General features: G+C 33.5%; 1 protein-coding gene across 1 annotated transcript; it reads left to right on the forward strand.

The window, feature by feature from the left end:
• The first annotated feature begins 9,289 nt into the window (after positions 1-9,289).
• On the forward strand, positions 9,290-20,789 carry LOC106066113 (dolichyl-diphosphooligosaccharide--protein glycosyltransferase 48 kDa subunit-like). The gene is made up of 11 exons (XM_056008716.1): positions 9,290-9,456; positions 14,291-14,401; positions 15,118-15,204; positions 15,577-15,680; positions 16,602-16,696; positions 16,841-16,934; positions 17,617-17,762; positions 18,096-18,243; positions 18,588-18,708; positions 19,442-19,548; positions 20,482-20,789. Exons 1-11 carry the CDS (start codon positions 9,321-9,323, stop codon positions 20,635-20,637), a joined length of 1,305 nt encoding a protein of 434 aa, XP_055864691.1. The 5' UTR covers positions 9,290-9,320; the 3' UTR covers positions 20,638-20,789.
• The last annotated feature ends 280 nt before the right edge of the window (positions 20,790-21,069 follow it).

Raw genomic sequence — 21,069 nt, forward strand, 5'->3', positions numbered from 1 at the left:
TTTTTAGACGTCTTCTGACAGGATGGGGCAGTCGAGGGATGGGAGGGGGGCGGGGGCGATTCCACCCTTACTTCATTTCTCATCGCTGTCAAGCGTAACTTAAACGTGGAAGCAGATTACATGTTATCTGTCTATGGAAACAAAACGTGGACGTTTCAGCCAAGGCAGACAACTCTGCCCTTGAACATAGTCTTCATAGTTCACGTTTCATAATGCTGCTCAAGGCCATTGCACCTGTCACTGTCTCTAAAGAGCTTAATAGAACGAACTAGCCCTATCAATTTTAATTTAATTATTGACGCTTGGCACCAATTAAAAAAAAATTGTTATTTAAACGGGTTTATTTTAATCTCTTTTAAACACAGTTGCAACATTTCAAACAAGTTATAATGTGCATAGACCTTCTTCGCTTGATGTAGACGTTATTAGAATTAATTTCAGATAAGAATATACAGGTTTATATGTCTCGGTTAATGCAACACAATAATATAATATATAATATTGTTATAACTCTGCCGTGCGCACCGACATCCAGACTAGTGCTAGAAGGTGCGCACTGTGATAAACTAGACTGAGAAGGATGTCAACATTTGGAAGAGAAGAGAGAACGATTTCCGCCCAAGTTGAGAGCCGAAGTGAAAAGACTGTGCCTAAGATAGATGATGTTTTATGAACTTGTGATGTCGTGTAAATAAAGATATATGTGCCTCGTTGAGTTGCCTCACTTAAGTTATTACAATATAAATGCACGAACTGTGTCACACTGTGCAGCTCCAGAATTGGCTTGATCAGCCACTCCAGATTCAGCCCCATCTCAAGACGTAACCAAAGCCAGAGACTCATCTGGGCGCATCCGTTGTCTTCCGAGACAGAAGGAGCCATATAATATAATATAATAAAATATAATATAATATAATATAATATAATATAATATAATATAATATAATATAAAATAATATAAAATAATTAATATAATATAATATAATATAATATAATATAATATAATATAATATAATATAATATAATATAATATAATATAATATAATATAATATAATATAATATAAATACGGCTTGTTTCATGGTTGCACTTATTTTAATTGTTTGGAGCCTACTGAAGGCAGGTCATAAATCCCACGCTCCTATTCTAATTAGATTTAGATTACATATAGTCCGCGTTGAAAGAAAAATTCGATTTCATTTTGATCTTTGAGTTTAGTGCTTAGATCAAACTTAACGTTCTAAAAACAATTAAATATATATATATATATATATATATATATATATATATATATATATATATATATATATATATATATATATATATATATATATTATAATTACATATATTAAAAAATACAAACGAATGCCAAGCAATCTGAAAAAAACCATATTGCACCTATCCCTGGCCCCTCTAGGCACTACTCAGCTGTAAGGTGACTGTTTGTTTGTTTTAAAATATGTTAAGCCAAGCTATGAACAACGATTGTGGTTACGCCTAGGGCAGCGGTTCTCTATCTTAGATAGTTCCGTGGCCTCTTTTGATTACAAAGCTTATATCAACTCACTCTGTCTGTTTGGTGAACATGTTTGTTTTTTTGTCTCCCATTTCCCATTCTCCGATCAAGTTAAAACTTCACAAACTTATTCATTACGTCTGACAAGACATGAATCAATTAAAAAAAAAATCAACAAATTAGTTAATTAATTGTTGGTCATTATTTATTTGGTTTGATGAATAAATGCTACTTAATGAGAGATGTGGATGTATGTATGGATTTAATCCCCTTATTATGTTTTGAAACGTGTTTTTTTCCGCTTCCCATTCTCGGGTCAAGTTGAAATTTTGCATAACTATTCATAGTGGATAACAATACACGAATTAATCCAAAAATTAACCAATTAATTAATCATTTAGTACTAATTAATTATTTTTGTTTTATGTAGAAAGGAAAGTAAACAATGTTATTTTCAGATAACTGGCGGTAATTAGCGGTTCTTTCCCTTATGTAGGCTTTGTTTTTAAAAAGTATTATTTTTTTTCTATTGCTTGTTATAAAGCTCTTATCAGCCCACTCTGTCTCGGAAAAAGTTTCTACACGATATCTCTCCGACAACCGATCTCGGATCAATCTGAAATTGTACACAATTATTTCTTTAACATGCCAACACACAATTAAATATTTTGTTTGGTATCTCAAACAAGGGAAAGAAATTGTACTTGTCAAGTGCCCTTAATTGAAACAACAATATTTAATAATATAATCTTCTCTATTTATAAGTACCTCACTAGCAGTGTGGTTAGAACATCAGCCCGAGGAGGCTTTTGTAACGAGTTCGAATTCAGGTCTTCCCCCCCCCCTTTTTCTTTTTCTGTAAGTGCTATTACCAACAATTATGGTAAAAACCACCCAGATATCCCATTCCTTCCCCCTCCCACCATTACCTAACATGTCCAGATAAGTGATATACAAGTATCCAAGCTAAAACCATGAAATGGCGCTAAACAAAACAAAGTAATACAAATATTATTAATCGCACAGATTTATTGTTGTTGGTCTAGATCTATTAGAAATTTAATTACATGATTGATCCAAACTAATTAATATAATTACACTTCATATAAGTTTTAGTGTTGTTTTTTTAAAGTATTTATTATGTTTTTCGTGTTTACCATTCCACAAAGTGCGGTGACGCCCGTAAAAATGTGTTTGTTCAAAAGCCTGCCTAAGTAACTGTGTTTTTGGAAATATTTTTACTAATTGCTTTTGTTTAACGCAACATAGATATATATGGCTTACTCAGAGCGCAAGGGCCCAATCACTTTTGTGGACCAGTGGGGGGAGGGGGTATCTGGGAGAAGGTTTCCGTGCTTCCTTTAGGCGCTCAGCAAACACAGCTCTGCTCGAGTTGGGATTCGAACTCTAACAGCGCTGTTAGGTGGCCAAGCGGTTTTAGCATTTCAGCCAAATACCCCAATAAAGACCAGTATCACTCTCCGGCATCACATGTAAAATACTAGAACACATAATGTGTAGGAAAATTATATACTTAGGTCGGTGACACCCTGTGAGGTCTGTTTGTTTGTACAATGTTTTACAATGTTTCGGATGTTCCTTCAGAGTTGAAGATAGTTTACTTCTTAGTCCAAATCTCCCGCAGGACGACGGGGGACGGGAGCGGGCAGGGTTTGAACCCGGGACCATCAAAAATCCAAACGACAGTCCAGCGCGCAAACCGCACGACCAGGCAACCATCATGGAGTTAAACCCCTCCAGCTAAACAAAAATTATTTTCTTATAAAATCTCTTGTTAGTAATAAATAATTGTCTACATTGATTTCCTCATGCAACACTGTTAATATATATCGACTTACTTATTTCACGGTATATTTATGACTTATCATTAATACTAATTATGAATACACCGGTACGAGATTATTAAAATTATTAACTTGTTCTGGTTTCAAAAGAGACACCCATACCATTATGAGTCAGAGGCGGATTAGCGATGCGCGGGTCCCTGGGCGAGTATCATATCAATATATATCAATGTATATGTATATATATATATATATATATATATTATATATATATATATATATATATATATATATATATATATATATATATATATATATATAGATAGATAGATAGATAGATAGATAGATAGATATAGATATAGATATAGATATAGATATATATATATATATATAATATATATATATATCATATCTGTACGATGGGCTGAAGGTGACAAACGTTTCTCTTTATCTCAGGCCCCCATAAGGCGCGGGGCCTGGGGGCAGTTGTCCCACTCGCCAGAGGCAGCCCTAGCAATGCGTGTGGCTCTGGGCGAGAGTCATATCAGGGCCACGAGCATTTGACGGTGTCAAAAGATTCTCATTACCACGGGGCCCCTAAGGCGTGGGGCCTGAAAGGTTACTCTAATTTCCTTCTCCTAAATACGGTCAGTTTAGAGTTAACAATTTATTTTTTTTTGTATAAATAAAGTTCATGCGCCTTTAGATCACCGTACCGATTTGTAATGATACCTGTAGTCTAAAAATACTTTTGTGTATTAATTAAATCCATAAGAGCTGCCCCCAACCCCCCCCCCAAAGTAAAATCACAGCTTGAAACCTTGTGATACCCCTCTAAACATTTTAAGAACGATCGCAAGGAGCTTTAACGGCGGTCACCCTACAGATCAGTGGTTCTCAAGATTGTACTTGTCGTGCCCCAATACAAAAAAATAAATAGATAAATAAATAACGTACGTGTTCCAGCTCGGGCGGCTAAGGGAATCCTGAAATCCGAGCTTCGTAAATGCATTCTCTTGCAGGCATTATTTCTCTTAATAAAATAGCGCCAGCCCAATTAACAAAACGTATTTTTCAGATTGTACTTTCACTTACAATAACACACAAGACAAACTGGTTAACGCATCCACGTTGAGCAGTCGTTATTGAGAAGGTGTAGATTTGTGTATAAATAGTTCTTTATTAAATTAAACAATAGGCTGCATAGGCCTATGGGCGCCCAATGACAATCAAAGCATTTAAAGCGTATGAACATTTGTAATAGATTTAATCGTTGTAAATTTGGTCATAGATAACGAGCATTAAGTTTATTAAAACTAACTTTTCTTTTAAAAATCTAGTGCACTTTTCAGTGGATTCCTTACATATTAGCTGCATTATCATATCCTTGAGCTCGTCACACCAATAATGTTAATCATGCTATTCCAGCTTTTAAAGACCTCATTGTATAATGCCACGAAGTTATGTATATATATATATATATATATATATATATATATGGAGGAATGTAGGCAGGTAGGTAGGTAATTATGTAGATATTCGTGTATTCCAGTCCATAACAGCACTTGCAAAGTGGCACTAATGACGGATTTCTAACTGTAGGTGAATATCCTGAATCGAAAAGGAGGCTCGGTGCAGACGACGACTTTCCCCTTCCACCACAATAAACCAATGCTGCCATGATAATGTAACTAGGAACTGCTTATATGTTATCAGTTTCGCTAGAAACAGGCGGTGGTGTCCCTGAACTTAAGCTAAACAACTGTGGCTCGGACACATTTAAAATGGATAACTCATGGTAAATATGTTGGTTCGCTGAGCGTTTTAAAGCTGTGGGATCTCAATAACAAGAGAAACATCACTAACAGTTTTAATCAGACTTATTCCATAACATAATCATAACTTATTCCATAACGAGCAAGTTTAAATCAGAATTATTCCATAACAAAGAAATTTTGATCAGACTTATTCCATAACAAACAAGTTTTGATCAGACTTATTCCATTAAAATTAAGTTTTGATCAGACTTATTCCATAACAAAGAAGTTTTTATCAGACTTATTCCATAACAAATAAGTTTTGATCAGACTTATTCCTTAACAAACAAGTTTTGATCAGACTTATTCTATTAAAAACAAGTTTTGAACAGACTTATTCCATAAAAAACAAGTTTTGAACAGACTTATTCCATAAAAAACAAGTTTTGAACAGACTTATTCCATTAAAAACAAGTTTTGATAAGTCTTATTCCATAACGAGCCAGTTTAAATCAGACTTATTCCATAAAAAACAAGTTTTGATAAGTCTTATTCCATAACAAACAAGTTTAAATCAGACTTATTCCATAAAAAACAAATTTTGATCAGACTTATTCCATAAAAAACAAGTTTTGATCAGACTTATTCCATAAAAAACAAGTTTAAATCAGACTTATTCCATAAAAAACAAATTTTGATCAGACTTATTCCATTAAAAACAAGTTTTGGTCAGACTTATTCCATTACAAACAAGTTTTGATCAGTCTTATTCCATAACAAACATCGCTAACATTTAAAATTAAACTTATTCCAAAACAAATAAGAATTTTATAACTCGAAAATAGTTTTTCAAAATTTCTGACATTTATATCAATCTGAGATACTTCACTACAAATACAACTTTTTTTTTTTCATTTTATAATTTTAATTGTTTTAAAATAATTTCTAATACAAATATAGAAATATCAGGGGTCGTGGTGGGTGGAGTGGTAAAGCGCTTGGCAGCCTTGGCTTCTGAAGCGAAGCGAATCTTTTTGAAGGTTGGAATTTTGAATTTTACGATTTTTAGTGCATCCCTGAATTTACCCAATTCTGATGGGTACCTGATATTACTTGGAGAAAGTAAAGGAGGCTGGTCGTTGTGCTGGCCACAGGAAACCCCCCGTTAACCGTTAGCTAAAGAAACAGATGAACTTTATATCATATATTCTATGCATCATAAAATCTGAAATGAGTTGTTTACCTTTATAATAACACTATTTCCACGAAAGTTTTAGACCTAATAATCTAATTAGAAGGCAAGTTAAACCGAGTTTAAACCAATAGCTTGTTGCCACGTCACTTGTCTGAAACCACGCGGCAGCGAGTTATTGTTTTCCACTGCCCACAGGGTGTGACGTCGCAGGCCAGTGTTGATTCCCACGATTGGTCTCGGTTAAGCAAAATGAATGTCCAAGATAAACATAATAAATTACTAAAAAAATAAACATATTTTATGTGAGTGCAGCATATGTTTGTCTTGTCCGTGTATTATGGAGTGTATGTGTTTGTGTTTCTGGTGTAACCATGAGTAAAACTTTGGCTGATAATTAGTTTTTATTAGCTGAATAGACTGATGTAACCACGAGTAAGTCCATCGCAATTAAGATTTATGAATAAGGAAATTATTATTGAAGGGAGAGTGGTCTACAAGCTGGAGCCGAGAGATAGAAAGACGTGTAGTTTTTTTAAGTGAATTGTGCTGTGTTTAAATTGTTCAAGTACTATTTCATTTCTGATTCTACTTACATCTACATCGGTGGCGTGTGCTGAGATGTCCCAATGGGGACTGGCTATGGGGTTTGCTGGGAGAGCTGTAACTTTCCACAGAGAGGTCCGCTACGTAATTTTCTACAAAATCAGCTTCTTGTAAAGCCTTAAAGTGTATCTTGTAGTGCATAAGCCTAAATATGTATCTTGTAGTACGTAGGCCTAATTGTTTATCCTGTAGGCTACTACGTAGGCCTAAATATGTATCATGTACTACGTAGACCTAAATATGTATCTTGTAGTACGTAGGCCTAAATATATATTCGCCTGTACAATGTTGACCTACTCTAACCTAAAACCTAAATATATGTAGGCCCTATCTTGTACTATGTAGGCCTAAAATATGTAGGCCTATCTTGTACTATGTAGGCCTAAAATATGTAGGCCTAAAATATGTAGGCCTATCTTGTACTATGTAGGCCTAAAATATGTAGGCCTATCTTGTACTATGTAGGCCTAAAATATGTAGGCCTATCTTGTACTACGTAGGCCTAAATATGTATCTTGTAGTCTACTACGTAGTCCTAAATATAGGTATCGTGTACTACGTAGGCATACATAGGCAAATGTATATTGTACTACGTATGCTTAAATATGTATGTTGTACTACGTTGACATAAATATATGTAGGGGGCCTATGTTGTAGGCCTACTACATAGGCCTAAATATGTATACTCTACTATGTTGACCTAAATAGTTATTAAAGCAAGCGACGAGTAAATCAAGTTTCATAATAATTTTGATTATAAGATTTTGATTTATTTTTAAAACAAAAATAATTTCGATATGCGTTCCGGACTGTCGTCTCGGTGTCCCGGGTTTGAACCCTGCTAGCAGCCACTCCCGCAGTCCTGTTGGGGCTAAGATGCAATAGCATAACGGAAACTAAGGACAAGCCGGCGGGTCTTTAAGACCTGTTCACTGTGTGGCTGTGAAATGTGGATTGTAAAGCTTTATGGACATCTCATTCAAAACAATAGTATCGATGATAGAACTTTATGTACCGGTAGTTTACGACAAGTTAAGCTATGCATATGCGAGGTATATAAGGGTGCGGGTTGTACGACAGTAGCTTGAAAGTAAGAAATAGCGTGGGAAGCGTGGTCGAGAGGCCAAGTGCGCTTGGCTTGGTTACCTAGAAGGGGGCTCGAGGTTCGACACCCGACTCGGGCAGAGTTGTGTTGAGTTGTGTGAGTTACTGAGCGCCTAAAGGCAGCACGGAAAACCAACTCCTAGATACCCCCTCCTCCCCCCCCCCCGGTCCACAAATGAGATTGGACCATAAGCGCTCTGAGCATGCTATATAAGCTATATAAAAGCTATAATAATAATAATAATAATAATAATAGCAACAATAGCTTTAACCAAAGCAAGACAAGCTAGAACCACATGGGATTGAAAACAACGATGAAACTCTTCTAACCGAAGATGTGCTCAAAAGGTGGACAGAATATTTTAAAGTTCTACATAACTTCGAGATAAATCCCTAATTTCCCATAAGCTATACGTGAGCCTTGAGATGACGTTCATCGGTTTTCCATTCTTTTTTTTTTTTTTTTTAGTTGGAGGTAATATAAATTAAACAAAGCCTTTTCGTTTCCATTTAAAATTACATGTTTTTTATTTTTATTTTTAAATCATTGTGGTCTGGGACAGTATTAAAACCCACACTGATTTTATAATGTTATTTATTGAACAATAATTACAAAACACATTTAAATGTTACAAATAATGGACAAAAATATATCTTGTTCTTCATGGGCGTAGCCAGGATTTTATTCGGGGGGGGGGGGGGGGGTTGGGGGGAATTTTTTTCTGGTTTTAAACTCAAAACCCCCATTGGTTGTGCTGGGGCAAGTGATGGTTTAGTATTAAAATCTCACCTAAAATAAACAAAATCAAAGCAAAAAATCAGTCACTAATTTCATTTCGGGGGGGGGGGGGGTTTGAACCCCAAAATCCCCTCCCTGGCTACGCCCATGTAGTTCTTTTCATAAAAAATACGTTACACACAAACACACATACAAAACATATGCATCGTTCTTGTTTAAAGAACTAATACAATGAACATAAACAATGTGATCAAACCATTTCGCGTTAAACAAAAGCTAAATAAACCGCTGGCATATTACAAAGAAAAAAAAATCGTATTCAACATTAACGCTGTTTACATCCCCTTCTTTCATTTTAATCAGCAAATGTATTCAATATTTTAGATATATATGAGCCCCGACATCAGCAAACTGAATATCAACAATTTATAAAAATAATAGATGTAGATCTAGTGTCAAATAAATAAAGCAATAAAAGCATAGTAAAAGAAATAAATCAAACTGGAGTCTTGATCTAATAAAAAAAAAAAAAAAATGAATGAAATAAAACCTGGCTAAGAATACAACTAGATCTAATATATACGTCATTTCCGACTTACAAAATGGAGTCAAAACTTGCCGGTATATTTTTGTTAGTAACCCTTTGCGCTGCTTCTTTGCCTGGCAAGAGAACCCTTATCCTTGTAGACAACTGGTCTATAAGAGAAACACACTCTGTATTTTTCAGATCGTTACGTGGTAAGTTAGACGCATCCATTTCTAGAGTCTTGATTTCATACAATCCACTATTTTGTTGTCTCAGTCTGGTCTGTCTCTCTTGTCTGTGATGACACGTCAGCACTGTGAATACTGTGATTGTGTGAATATGTAATTGTCGCTGATCGACTAGGATAAAAAGAATTATTATTAAGATCTGTCTAGAGTCTAGTGTGAGAATGAGTGACTGAGCACTGCAACTCGCAATAAGACTTTTGGTGGCACTAACAAGTCACACATTGTCATTGGATCACAATTATGAATTATATTATTATATGAATCTATAATCTATATTTTTTTTACTGCATAGATTAGATCTAGACTACACAAAAAATTTCTAGAAATAATATAATCATAGAATATCAATTATCATAGATCTAGAATAATCTAGATTAAGATTCATAATCATAGACTGTCATGAGTCTATCTCTTATAATCTAGATTCTAGATCTTTTATCTCTTTACCAAGAAGCCCGTACAAGACACAGACCCCCAAAACACCCCAATAGAAAGAAAACTATATGGAGAGCTCCCTGATTTGGAAACCACTCAGTCCACTGCACAGTTCAACTTCATCTCATATATTTGTCTAGTTATCTGAACGCTCTAACATAAAAATGAGAAAGAATAAGAAGAATTCCTAAGTCCATTCTTCTAACAGGCTCAGTGCAAGTGATGTAACTGGCAAGACACCAGCTCCTGTTAGATACAACAGGCTTTACCATACCTGGTCGATCGATAGTTGTATACACTAGTATAACTCCAAGATAGTTGTATACACTAATATAACTCCTGTTAGACACTTTACAACAGTTTTTATTAGTCTACTATTAGAGTCTAGCTCTAAGTCTAACCATTAGGAGCTATAAAAATTGAAATGCATAAAAATGGTATCGTCTTAACATGTTTGTTAGAGAGATTTTACTGTAGATCTAGTTTATTCGAAATCATAAAATCACAATTTGGCTTTATTCAAATTAAGTTCATTGTTAGTATTTTCCCTTCTTTGTCATTATAAAAAAATATCATTCTAATTCAGTTATAGCCCTTGTTGTAGTGAAGGTTAATGTTCCCGTTTCCTACCACTTTGAATCAATCAGATTTTGCTGCACTTGCGGGCTGGACAAGCTTACTAATTTTGATAATGGGTTTTGAGGCTATTTTTCTCCCTCCTTAATTTCAAGTCTTTTCATCTTATATGGGTCACTTTCTGACTAAGGGGTAAAGCACTTGCCTTTCAGACAAGAGGGTTAGCATCTCAGTGAAGGTTGAGCTTTTTAAATTAGGTATTTTTAGGGGATGCCTGAGTCCACCCAAGTCTTATGGGTACCTGACATCAGTTGGTCAAAATATAGGCAGTTGGTCATAAGGCAACATGACAGTTAAAAATCAGATGACCTTTACTTCTTCTGCCCTAGCCTATAGATCACAAGGTCTGAAAGGGGTACTTCACTTTTACTTTTATTCTTATATATCAAAGCAGGCGGAAAACAGATTGAGCTTTCAACATTCTACTTTTAGGGCTATTTTTTTTATCAATTTCAAATTGGCTTTTATTGACATATTATATATCATTTTTGATGCCCAAGAATAGAGGAATTCAAAAAAAAATAAAATTAGAAGCAGCAGACAATTATTTAATATTAAAAAATTGGGTCAAACACACTTACCCCTAAAAATGAAAAATCCATCACTCACAGAAGATATGTCCAATAATCCATGAATTTCACAAATTCACAATGTTATTTACAGAAAAATGTTTCACAAAGTAAAGTATATTCATAGAACATTTGAAAAAAATTCAAAAACTAATTTTTAAAAAACATTTATGCCTATTAATTGAGCCCCCCTAGACCCCACCCTCAACGTAAAAAAAAAAGTTGCAAATTATAACTTATCATCATGCTTAATAACAAAACCAGTTACAGTTTTGACATATTATATAACAATTTTAATGCCTAAGCATAGAGGAATTAAAAAAAAATAAAATCATTAGCATCAGACAATTATTTACCCATAAAAAAATAGGTCGATCACACTTACCCCTCGACATGAAAAATCCATCACTCACAGAAGATATGTCTATTAATCCATGAATTTCACAAAACAACAAAAAATATTAAAAGAAGAATGTGTCACAAGGTAAGTATACTTGTAGAAGATTTTAAGAAAAAGAATTAATTATTTTTTATATTTATGATTAATAACTAAGCCCCCCACTCCCCATCCCACCTTCCCCCCCAAAAAAGTCAATTTTTTTCTTATCATGTTTTGACATTATTTATATATATATATTATATATATATATATCCATTTTAGATAGATAGAGATTGTAGATGTACTGTAGTCTAAACAAGAATAATATTTATCAAAAAATATGTCTAGCAACTAGCTAGATCTAGGGATGGTATTACATAATGTCATGCTAGATTACTGTTATATCAGAAAGCTTGAAGTCAAAGTTTCAAAGTGAGTCTGTGCTACATTTGGAATCCTAGATCTAACTGATCTGATGTCTAAAGTACATTGTAGACTAACATAGATATAGATCTGGATTTAGTAGATTATTCTAAATAACTTGTAAGAATGTAACTAGTCTAAATGTGAATAAAACAATGTTATGAATGTTGAATGTTTGAATGTGCCCTAAACAGCCATGATAGTGATAGCATGATTCAGATCTTCATATTAGACTTCATTAACTTTATAGAATAATATATTATATTATATACATCAGGCTATATGTATTAGATTTAGATCTATGACTATGGCATTTAATAAAGTGTCAAATTACTGTAATGCTTTTATTCTTTGGAGCAAGGACTAAATTCGTAGATCTAGACCAAACTAGATCTAGATGTTAATCTTGAATCTAGATCTATATCTAGTAATCACAAACATAACAATTATACTTGAATTTACTAGATTAGATCTAGATCTACATTAAATTGATTAAAATGTTGTTTTTTTTTTAAAATAATACAGTATGTGGTAGATCTGCAAGATAATTGAAGAAATTTATAGAAAAATACAGTACGGAGTGTACAAGGTTTTACTTTAGCAATCTGACGAAGTGTAGATCTAGTCTACACAATTATTTCTAGAATTAATTAAATGTTTATTAATTTTTAAGTTTTAAGATTTGAGCTAGATATATCTAGATCGGGAATGTTTATTTAGAGTAGATCTAGATAGCTCTAAGACTCTAAGTGCAGATCGTTGTCTAGTAGTATTAAATCTCTACATATCTGTTTCGCTAGTTTTATTTAATGATCAATTTATTTTAGACGTAAATCTATATCTAGTTATTGTTATCTAGGTCTAGAAGACCCTCATTATCTAAGCAACGTTGTAAATAGTCTAAATCTTAAAGAAAAAAAACAATAATAACAAACGTGTGTGCGCTGTCTGCATAGAGCTAGTATACCTATAAGTATTAGATCTCTAGATATCTAATCTATAGACCTACTAGTTCTGCTAGTTTAATTTAATAATCAATTATTTTTTTTTATGTTAAGACGTAAAACATGGTAAAGTTTTACTAGATCTAGACCTAGACGCTAGAAAATATTAGAATATATCAGTATATAATATGGATCTAGCCTAGTTTTAGTGAGACTAGTGCCAAAAACCCGTGATGTTGTTTTTTATATAGCGCACGAGGCATCCAATGAAATAAAACAGTAGAAAGCCGACGGCCTACTATAAATTCAAAATAAATGCCTAAGAAGTCAATATTTTAAACTAAACGATCTGTGTAAGATAAAGTCTCTAATTACCTTTCGTAGATGTTATCGCTACATGTTATTCCCGAGAGAATGACTAGTAAAACACCACGTTGAAAAATTGTTCATGAATTTAAGTTCCGTCGACCGACGTTCTGATTGGTTAAAAAAAATATTTTTTTTTAAAGTTTTTTTTTTTAATTTTCAAAAATAACTAAAAAGAATTCATTATTACTACCGAAATTTAAAAAAAAAAGTGTTTAAATAGTAAAATCGGTGTTATTTAAATCATATTTAAAAAAATAATTGTACATGATGTTTACGGACGGAAAAAAACTCGGAAATGACATCGAGGCTATTTTTTAAAAAAATAAGACAAATGAACCAATATATTCACTTTTTTTTTTCTTTATCACGTAGAACATCCATTTCTAAATGGTAAGCATGTATTTTATACATGAATTTTATATAAAAAAAATGTTTCTTACCTTTTGAAACGGGAGCACTTAAATCCAAAAGTAAATCTTGTCCATCCTTTAGTGCATACTTGCTGGTATTCACAAATGCACAAATTGATTATAAAAACGTATTTCAAAAATATTTTGCTAATGAAGCTTACACAAACATAGATCTATCCATCAGTAAATCAAATTTTACATGGATGATCTATTTTATTTAGAAAATGAACCTTGAACTACAAAAATGCATTTTCAATAGGAAATCTGTTTTCCGCCAGCAACTATTCTTTGAATTATTAGTTCAGTTTCAAATGAATTGAAATCCACATGATTAGTAAAGAAGAAATTTAATAACACAATTTGACTGTCCAGGAATGAGGATTCTTTGACTTTTGTTCTATTGTTTGAAAATGCTAGATCTACATGCTTTTTATTTAAAAAACAATTTTGTTCAATTTGTCAGTGAATGGCTATATTTATCAGTTTACTGTTTGTTTGTATCCCAATTTAAATCTTCATGTATTACAAAGTTCAGGTATTGCTTTGATCTGGTAAAACTTCTAAATTCATTTTTAAAATTTTTTTTTTTTAATGATGCTATTAATAGATTTATCTTTTCAATCAAATTTACAGATTTGGACTATGAGCTGACTTTTAAAACTGCTGATGATGCCAGTCTGGCTCTTATCAAGTATGGAGAATTTCTGTATGACAATTTGATTTTGTTCTCTCCTTCAGTTGAAGGTAGGTTATTTTAAGTTTCACTTGATGCATTTACAACTTAGAGCTATGATGGGTCATCATTCAGACTGTTACAGCCTTCTACTATATCTACAGCTCTCTACTCTCTAGAAACTACCTTAGTTTCTCTCCAAGTCTAGGTGTCCCTGGGTTCAGCTATAATTACATAAAACACTTAACAGCTTGATCAAAACACAGAAAATTTATAATACTTCATGGCTAATATCACACGCAGGTATCCTCTTTCTTTGTCTCAAAACTAACACACTTCCGGTCATTCGCGCATACCTTCCAACTGACATATATATATCTGTAAAAACAAGATTATACACACAAACCGAAATTTATCTGTGACACAGACAATGATACTTGATACACTTCTGAATATTATATTGTATAAAGAATAATCTGAAAATGTGAATGTTCTGCAATAGCAGTGAAAAATTGTTGAATGTAATTTCCACTGTTGGGTGTCTCTCACATTGCCACATTTGAACAATAGAGTATGAATAGACAGGGTATGATGGAAAAGGCTGTAGTGGAAGTTAAAACATCAAGTCAAATGAAGCTGTAGTTATATCACATTGGTGTGCATCACTTTTTCTATTCGTTCTGGCCAGCCTTTTAAATATTTTAAGCATTATAGCAGGTGATGCTTTTCTGCAGTAATGATGATGCTTAAAGAATAATAATTTATTTGTTCATTTTTTTGTGTGTAGAGTTTGGTGGCTCTATTGATGTATCAGCTATCACAAATTTCATCGATGGAGGTGGCAATGTTCTTATTGCCGCAAGCTCGTCAATTGGCAAGTTAAAAGTTTTCATTTTTAGAAAAAAATTCTCTTTTATATCTTTTAAAAGTAGTTTGTCTAAATTCATTTTTAAGTATAACTGCTTTTACTTAGTTAATTACGTCCTTTATTTGTATTATTCAAATGTATTGTGTCATTTTCTTATTGTCTGGGAAAATGTTAATCATTATAATTATTAAGGTAATCTTTTTTTATGAATAATGTCACGATTATATTTTTGCCTTTCTTTGCAAAGGCGTGCACTAATTCTTTTAACCAAGCCGCAAATATTCTTTAAATGTTCAGCAGACCATGTTCATTACAGTAGATATTGGGTATTGGAATGTACGGCTTTGAGTTTGACTTGTATGTGTTATTTCTATGTAGGGGATCCAATGAGGGAACTGGCCACTGAGTGTGGTGTTGAATTTGATGAAGAAAATAGCGCTGTCATTGATCACCTCAACTACGATGTGAAAGATGCTGGAAAGGTAATTCTGGACATCCTTAATGTCTTGATTTCTTTGGTTGTTGTTATTATTTCAAACCTGATCAAGATGGTAGTAGAGAATTACTTTGAGAATCAGCAGGACTATTTCGTCTGTATCAAAACTTTGTATGTGCCTCTACCTACTAAAATCATTATCGCTATGACATTGTGTTTTTCATTGTGACAATAATGATGTCAGTACAAAAACAAGGAGGCGCAGTTGCTGAGTGGTAAAGCGCTTGGCGTCTGAACTGGGGACCGGGGTTCAAATCCTGGATTTTTAATTCCGGGATCTTCGGGCGCCTCTAAGTCCACCCAGCTCTAATGGGTACCTGACATTAGTTGGGGAAAAGTAAAGGTTGTCGATTGTTGTGCTGGTCACATGACACCCTCGTTAACCCCAGGCCACAGTAACAGATGACTTTTACATCATCTGCCCTATAGACCGCAAGGGAACTTTATTCTACTTTACAAAAAAAAAGTTGGACACTTTGTTTAGCCTGCAATACTTATTTCATTTTGAATCATGAAGTATGACTATCTGTGTCACCATTTGTTGGCACTTTAGTCTAGGCTAAACTCTGTGCTTTTCAGAGTTTTCTAAGCACCTTGGCAGTTGGGGATATATTTTCATCATCAGCTTTCTAACTATTGGCTTATTGGCTAAGTCCAACAAAATCAAATCAGCGACTTAACAAGTGACTATAGATATATATAAGTTAGCTCTATGAATCCCCTAGCAGTAACTAGCTTATTCCATTATTAAATATAGATAAGGTTTACTTGCCACCCATGTAAATTTATCTCTACCTATGTCTAATGATTATACAGTTTTATTGTTATTAGTAATGCATTAAGTAATACTATGTTACTGTATTTTGATGCATACTGACAAATAGTTTTATTTTTATCTGTCTCATAGCATACATTGATTGTGGCTGATACAGAGAATTTGATGAAAGCTCCAATGATTGTGGGTGACAACAACAAATCACCCTTCCTTTTCAGAGGTGTAGGGTAAGATACCTTTTTTTTTTTTAGCATTGTTTTTTGATAGAAATAATAATGTTTAATCATAATGAGTTACATTTAACTTATAATTAGAAAATTAAGTAAATATTTATTTTATTAAAAAACAACAACATAACTTGTTAATTTCAGAATGGTCAGTGACCCAGAGAATCCCCTAGTCCTCAGCCTGCTGAGAGCATCATCGACAGCTTATTCCTACAAACCTAATGAAAAGATTGATGAGGTGATTAAACAGTATTACAGTTAAATGTATTTTATGTCAGCTTGACTCTTACCCAATAGCTCTTATTTCCGGTTAAGAAAAACCCTGCCCAGGCCCTAAGCAAAGAGGTATAACTCCAAATTTTAAAAAATCCTTAAAAAAAATATTAAAAAAACAAAAAAAAAAAAAATTTAAGATCTAATACATATAAACAAACAAACAACTTTAAAAAATAAAACAATATTTCTAGTTTAAAAAAAAATTAATACTTTTAATACCATTAGAATATTAAAAAAGCTTCAAAATACCCATTTTCCCATGTGGGGCTTATACACTGGGGCTATGGGTATGTTCGTTTAAAAAAATTATTTAAAAAATAAAAATCTTCCTGATTTTATTAAAAATAGAATGGGTAATCTCCAAAATGATTTGTAATCACACTTGCAACGAGACTAGAAGAAATCTTCTTTTTAAAAAGTTTAAAGCAAGTATATTGAATAGGGGATTTTTAGAAACGTTCTACAACGATTTAGGACAAAAACTGGAAAATGCTTCCAACTGTAGAAGGAGCTAATGGGTTAGTCCATTGAATCTGTTACTATCATTGAAAAATAAATTTTGGAATTAAAAAAAAACATACATAATGAAAATAGTTGCTAGTATTTGCCTAAAGTCATGTTTGGTTTGTACTGTGAAATTTCAGTTCCCCATGGCAGTTGGCACCAGCACTCTTCTAGTAGCGGCACTGCAAGCTCGTAACAATGCCAGAGTTGTGTTTGTTGGCTCATTGGACTTTTTCAGTGACGAATTCTTCCAGTCTAGTGTACAGAAGGCCAACGGAGGCAAAAAGTAAATGATTTTCTGTTTTGTTCTTAAAAGATAGTTGATATCAGAAAATGAAGCACTTTCAGAAGGGAAGCTTGAATCTCAAAAATCAATTACTTCTCATAAGTTATATCAGGATGGTCTGAACATTCTTAAACATTGTATAAGTCTGTCAACCTGTCATCAGTGTTGATACAAGTCCCAAAAAAGCCTGCAGAGTCAGGGAGCACAAGCATATTTGAATTGTCTTGTAATGACATCTTATTTCCAATATGGATCATTAAAGCAGTCATAGTTCTTGTTTTAAAATCTCTATAAGTTGTATGATTTCTGGAAAAAAAATGATATTTCCCCTAGGTTTGAGAAGTCTGGCAATGAAGCTTTGGCCTTGAATCTGGCTCGTTGGGCCTTTAAGAACAAAGGCGTCTTGCGCGTGGGAAAAGTGTCTCATCATTTGCAGGGGGAGAAAGAGCCACCTCAGGCCTACACTGTCATGCAACAAGTGGTAAGTGACTTTCCAATTCAATGTGTGCTAAATTTATTTGGGGTGAGGGTTGGAACGGCATGCTAATCCAAGGGAAGTAATCAGATAATATTTTTGTAAATTTAAGGTTAATAGCAGTTTATTACCTTATTTTAAAAAATCTGAATAAAAGCTGCCCTGTAAATGAAATTTAGCTTTAATGTGTAGTCATTTATCAGGTTAACATTTAGATACAGTTAGTTAGACAATAAGTCTTAGAAATGTTTTGACAGTCACTCTCCTCCTTGTCATGTAATGTTAGTCTCATTATGTTCATCTGATGGTTCAGTTTGTTAAAACTAATTCCTATACATTTTGTATTCCAGGAATATTCTATCGTTATTGAAGAGCTCGTTCAAGGCAAGTGGACTCCATTCAAAGCTGATGATGTCCAGCTGGAGTTTGTCAGAATAGATCCTTTTGTTCGCACTACCTTAACACCAAAAGGTAAGCCTCCACTTGTAGTAGAGTGAGTTTTACTAAATAACACAGGCTTATCAAGTGAATAACTCTGGTCAGTCGTTACTTTAACTATTTTGTGATAAAGAATTTTTTTTATGCAGAGTGAAATAAGGAAGATTACTGTAGGAAACAAATTAAGGGAAAGTGAAATTATCCCTCTCTAAATGCTTAGTATTTTTATTTTTTAAATTATTGTATATGACTCTTTTTTTGATTTTACAATGCTATTGTCATATTGTTGTCATTGACAAAAGTGTGTACTGGGGTCATCTTTTATTGGTGCTCTAGCTGTGCTACAAAAGGTTTGACATGTAAACAAAATAATTCTAAACATAGTGGTAATGTAACTGTAATACATCTATTGTTTAAATCTTCTCATAGTCTGTGTGGATGGTTGAGAAGAAATGTTTCTTCAGAATCTCTGACCTACTTTAAAATAAGTCATGTGGTTCGTGACAATAATGGCAATGTCTTCCTGTGATAAGATTGAGATTTAGTACTAGCCAAGATTTAGTATATCTACTAAATAATCATATCAGTTAGTGAATTATTGTAACATACTTTTGATTACTTAAAGATGTTTCGATCTAGATAATATTCATATTCAAATTACAATCAAATCAATGAGGCCACTAATGTAAACACCACTACCACATGATATGGAAGAATTAAAGAACAACCCCATCCTCAAGATTAATGTGTTGTTTGTGTCTAACAGCTGGTGTGTTCAGTACCAGTTTCAAGCTACCTGATGTGTACGGTGTGTACCAGTTCAAGGTGGACTACAACAGGATTGGTTACACTCGACTCTACAGCGCTACACAGGTAACACACATACGGCCTTTCTGAAGTTTTATATTTTGTTGACTTGCTTTAGTACCTTTCAAAATATAGTGATTAGGCAGGAAAACCAAATGGCTCAGCAGAGTTTAAATCTCTAATTAAACATGCACTCTGGATACACATAGGACATAAATATCTTCTCTTTTGAAGGAATGTCTGTAGTTGAAGATACAAGAAAGTTTGAAGAGGGGGGGGTGGCATTATTCGTCTGCTTTAAGCATACAGTTTACTCTTGATAGTCTGACACTTCATAATTTGACACTCTCAGGAATCCAATGTGGAGATCATCATATGTTTTTAGATTGTCAGTTGGCTTAAATTGTAATTTAGCATTGTATGTTGAAGCTGAAATCATGTTATTTACTTCAGTCAATATATTTTGTGTATTGTTTATTTTATACACATCAAATCTTAGAGAATAATTGAATACCTTATCAAACATGTACGGTTAAATTCTTATATACAGATATCCTTTGGTAATGCAACATTTTCAGTTATCTAGCACTCCTCTGGCAACTGTCTGACTATCGAGAATCAACTGTAGATATTTAAACAACTTAGTTCTAAACTATTGCTATACTGTTTAGGAGGTTTACCGACAAGAACATTTCCATGAAGTTATCACTTTTTGCAAAACTGCTATGGTTTCGGGATGAAGGGAGAGTTTCTTATGCACCACACAAATTATTATCCATTCCCCTCTCATTTTTTTAATATATTAACATTTTCAACTGCAGTTTTATCAACACTGGTTTAAGCTTATGTTTTCTTACTGTTTGATTTGTTAGTTTTCCTACAGTGTGGCTACAGTTTTTCATCAGCATAAGTTTTCCCACAGTGTGGTTAGCTTTAGAATTCTAAATCTAAATTACCACTTTGTTTTTGAGTTGTAACACTTTTTAATGTATTCCCCAGGTGTCGGTGCGACCTCTAGAACACACCCAATATGAACGTTTCATCCTCTCAGCGTATCCATACTATGCCAGCGCATTCTCTATGATGGTTGGAGTCTTTTTGCTCAGCCTGGTATTCTTACATTATAAAGAAGATGTTAAAGATAAAAAAGAATAGTATCTGTAGTTCATAGTAGTTAGTTGCTGTTTTTTTTTCTTGATAAAAATTGAATGTTTGTATCAGTGTTACACTATTTATAGTTCATCATTCACATGTTTTGTTTTGTTAACCTTTGAACTTTATATTAAAATAGTTGTTTACAAAGTGAAGTCCAGTATTGGTTGTTTATGTAGAGCATCAGTGATTGAATGTTACCGCTCTGATTCATTGACTTTATTTGGGTCAGTGCTTGGTGTAAGCCTAGCACTTCCAATGACTTAAGCCAGCGGTTCTCAACCTTTTAAGCACGGCGATCCTTTTTACAATCTCACACTCTGCCACGACCCCACCTCACACACACACACATACAGCAATAGAAGAATAGACAATTACAATCCATATTTTTGATGGTCTTAGGCGACCCCTGGCAAATCGTCAATTGACCCCCAA

Source organism: Biomphalaria glabrata, chromosome 13, assembly GCF_947242115.1.
Source record: "Biomphalaria glabrata chromosome 13, xgBioGlab47.1, whole genome shotgun sequence".
Classification (NCBI taxonomy): domain Eukaryota; kingdom Metazoa; phylum Mollusca; class Gastropoda; family Planorbidae; genus Biomphalaria; species Biomphalaria glabrata.